This window comes from Gracilinanus agilis, unplaced genomic scaffold (genome assembly GCF_016433145.1).
Source record: "Gracilinanus agilis isolate LMUSP501 unplaced genomic scaffold, AgileGrace unplaced_scaffold54217, whole genome shotgun sequence".
Classification (NCBI taxonomy): domain Eukaryota; kingdom Metazoa; phylum Chordata; class Mammalia; order Didelphimorphia; family Didelphidae; genus Gracilinanus; species Gracilinanus agilis.
In genome coordinates, this window is record NW_025389374.1 from 6,916 (window position 1) to 9,213 (window position 2,298).

At 37.7% G+C, this 2,298-nt stretch overlaps 1 protein-coding gene across 1 annotated transcript; it reads right to left on the reverse strand.

Annotated features, from left to right (window-relative positions):
• Window positions 1–1,410: 1,410 nt before the first annotated feature.
• On the reverse strand, window positions 1,411–2,295 carry LOC123255938 (olfactory receptor 11G2-like; the record flags this gene model as incomplete). Its single annotated transcript, XM_044684648.1, has 1 exon — window positions 1,411–2,295. A coding segment is annotated over one exon (885 nt), but the record flags the coding sequence as incomplete, so codon positions are not given.
• Window positions 2,296–2,298: the final 3 nt, after the last annotated feature.

Here is a 2,298-nt window from a genome sequence, read left to right on the forward strand (position 1 = left end):
TAGGACCTGAGTTTGAATTTTTGCTCTGCCTAGTCTCATGAAATTCCATTAAGCTTTCTGGGTCTCATCTTTTGTATCTGTAAAATGAGCAGATTAGCTTTCTAAGGTTCCTTTTGGTATTTGTTTTATCGTTCTATGACATCCATTCAGTTAAATGAACCATAATTGTAAATTGATAATGAGATAGATGGTGACCAAAAAACTCATTCTGAAAAAAAGAAATTTAATTCATTATGACTATTTTTTCAGAAATATTCAGAGAAATAGAATGTCTTCCATTTTCTGACTTTAGAAACAAAGAGGGTAGTAGGATAAAAAAGAATGATTTCCTATATCTTTTCTTTTCTTCTATTTATTAGTTAATAGAACATTTATTTTTTTATTTTTTAGAAAAATTTTCCATGGTTACATGATTCACGTCCTTACTTTCCCATTCACTCCCCTAACTCCCCCTTCCCCATAGCCAATGTATATTTCCACTGGTTTTAACATGTGTCATTGATCAAGACCTATTTCCGTATTTTGATAGTTGCATTGGTGTGGTCGTTTCAAGTCTACATCCCCAATCATGTCTGCATCAACCCATGTGCTCAAGCAATTGTTTTTCTTCTGTTTTTCCACTCCTGTAGTTCTTCCTCTGAATGTGGGTAGCGTTCTTTTACATAAATCCCACAAAACTGTCCTGGGTCATTGCATTGCTGCTAGTTCAGAAGTCCATTACATTCAATTTTACCACAGTGTATCAGACTCTGTGTACAGTGTTCTTCTGGCTCTGCTCCTTTCACTCTGCATCAGTTCCTGGAGGTCTTTCCAGTTCACATGGAATTTCTCCAATTTATATTTCCTTATAGCACAATTGTATTCCATCACCAGCATATACCACAATTTGTTGAACTATTCTCCAATTGAAGGGCATACCCTTGTTTTCCAGTTTTTTGCCACCACAAAAAGCATGGTTATAAAAAATTTTGTACAAATGTTTTTATCTATAATCTCTTTGGGGGTACAAACCCAGCAATGGTATGGCTGGATCAAAGGGCAGGCAGTCTTTTAGAGCTCTTTGGGCATAGTTCCAAATTGCCAACCAGAATGGTTGGATTAGTTCACAACTCCATTGGCAATGCATTAATGTCCCAATTTTGCCACATCTCTTCAAACATTTATTACTTTTTCCTGCTATAATAGAACATTTAATAGTTTTTTTAAAAAGGAATTCTGTAGCTGGGAAATTTTTCCTTTATTTGAATTTTAAAAGGCTACCGATAAGAGGAAGTTTTAAACTTTTATGTATTAACAATGTGAGGAAAGTTGTGGAACTCCATGGGTTATTGAGGCTGAGTAATAGGATGACCAAGTTTCTTACATATGAAATATATTCTTGGGCCTTCACTTTGAGAAGATGTTAAATATCTAATTGGATTTCAACAGATATCTTTTACAAAGGCTTTCATTCTCATAGCCTAGCACTTTCCTCAGAGCATCCTTCATTTCCTTATTCCTAAGACTATAGATGAAAGGGTTCAAAAATGGGGTCACCATGGAATAAAACAGGGTCACAACCTTCTGAGTCTCTGATTTATGCCCAGATCTTGGCCTCAAATAGATCATCATTGCAGAGCCATAGAAAAGGGACACTACAACAAGATGGGAACCACAGGTGGAGAAGGCCTTTCTTCGACTTCTTCCTGAAGGTATCTTCAGGACAGCTTTCAGTACCAGAGCATAGGTCCCTATAATAAAGAAGAAGGGAATCACCAGGATCATAGAACTCAAGAAGGAGCAGGCAAATTCCATCATTGGAGCTGGTGTACAAGTGAGTACTAAAATTGGGGATGGATCACATAAAATGTGATCAATAATCTTGGGGCCACAAAAAGACAACCGGGAGATGAAGATAATGGGGATGGGGAACCAGAGGAAGCCAAATATCCAACAGTTGACAACTAGGCTGGTCCGGAGATGTCTTGTCATGATGATGTGGTAGTGTAGAGGCCGGCAGATGGCAAGATACCGATCAAATGCCATGATACCTAGAAAAAAACATTCCACTGCTCCTAAAGAGAAGAAGAAATAGAACTGGAGGAAGCATCCAGAGAAGGAGATGACTTTAGTCTCAGAGAAGAAATTGGCCAACATATTGGGGACAGTAGTACTGGCATAACAGATCTCCAGGAAAGAGAAATTGGCCAGTAGTATATACATGGGTGTATGAATTCGTTCATCACAGTACACAGCACAAATGATAGATCCATTCCCCAAGAGGGTCAGAATATAAATTGTGAAGAGTAGCATGAAGAG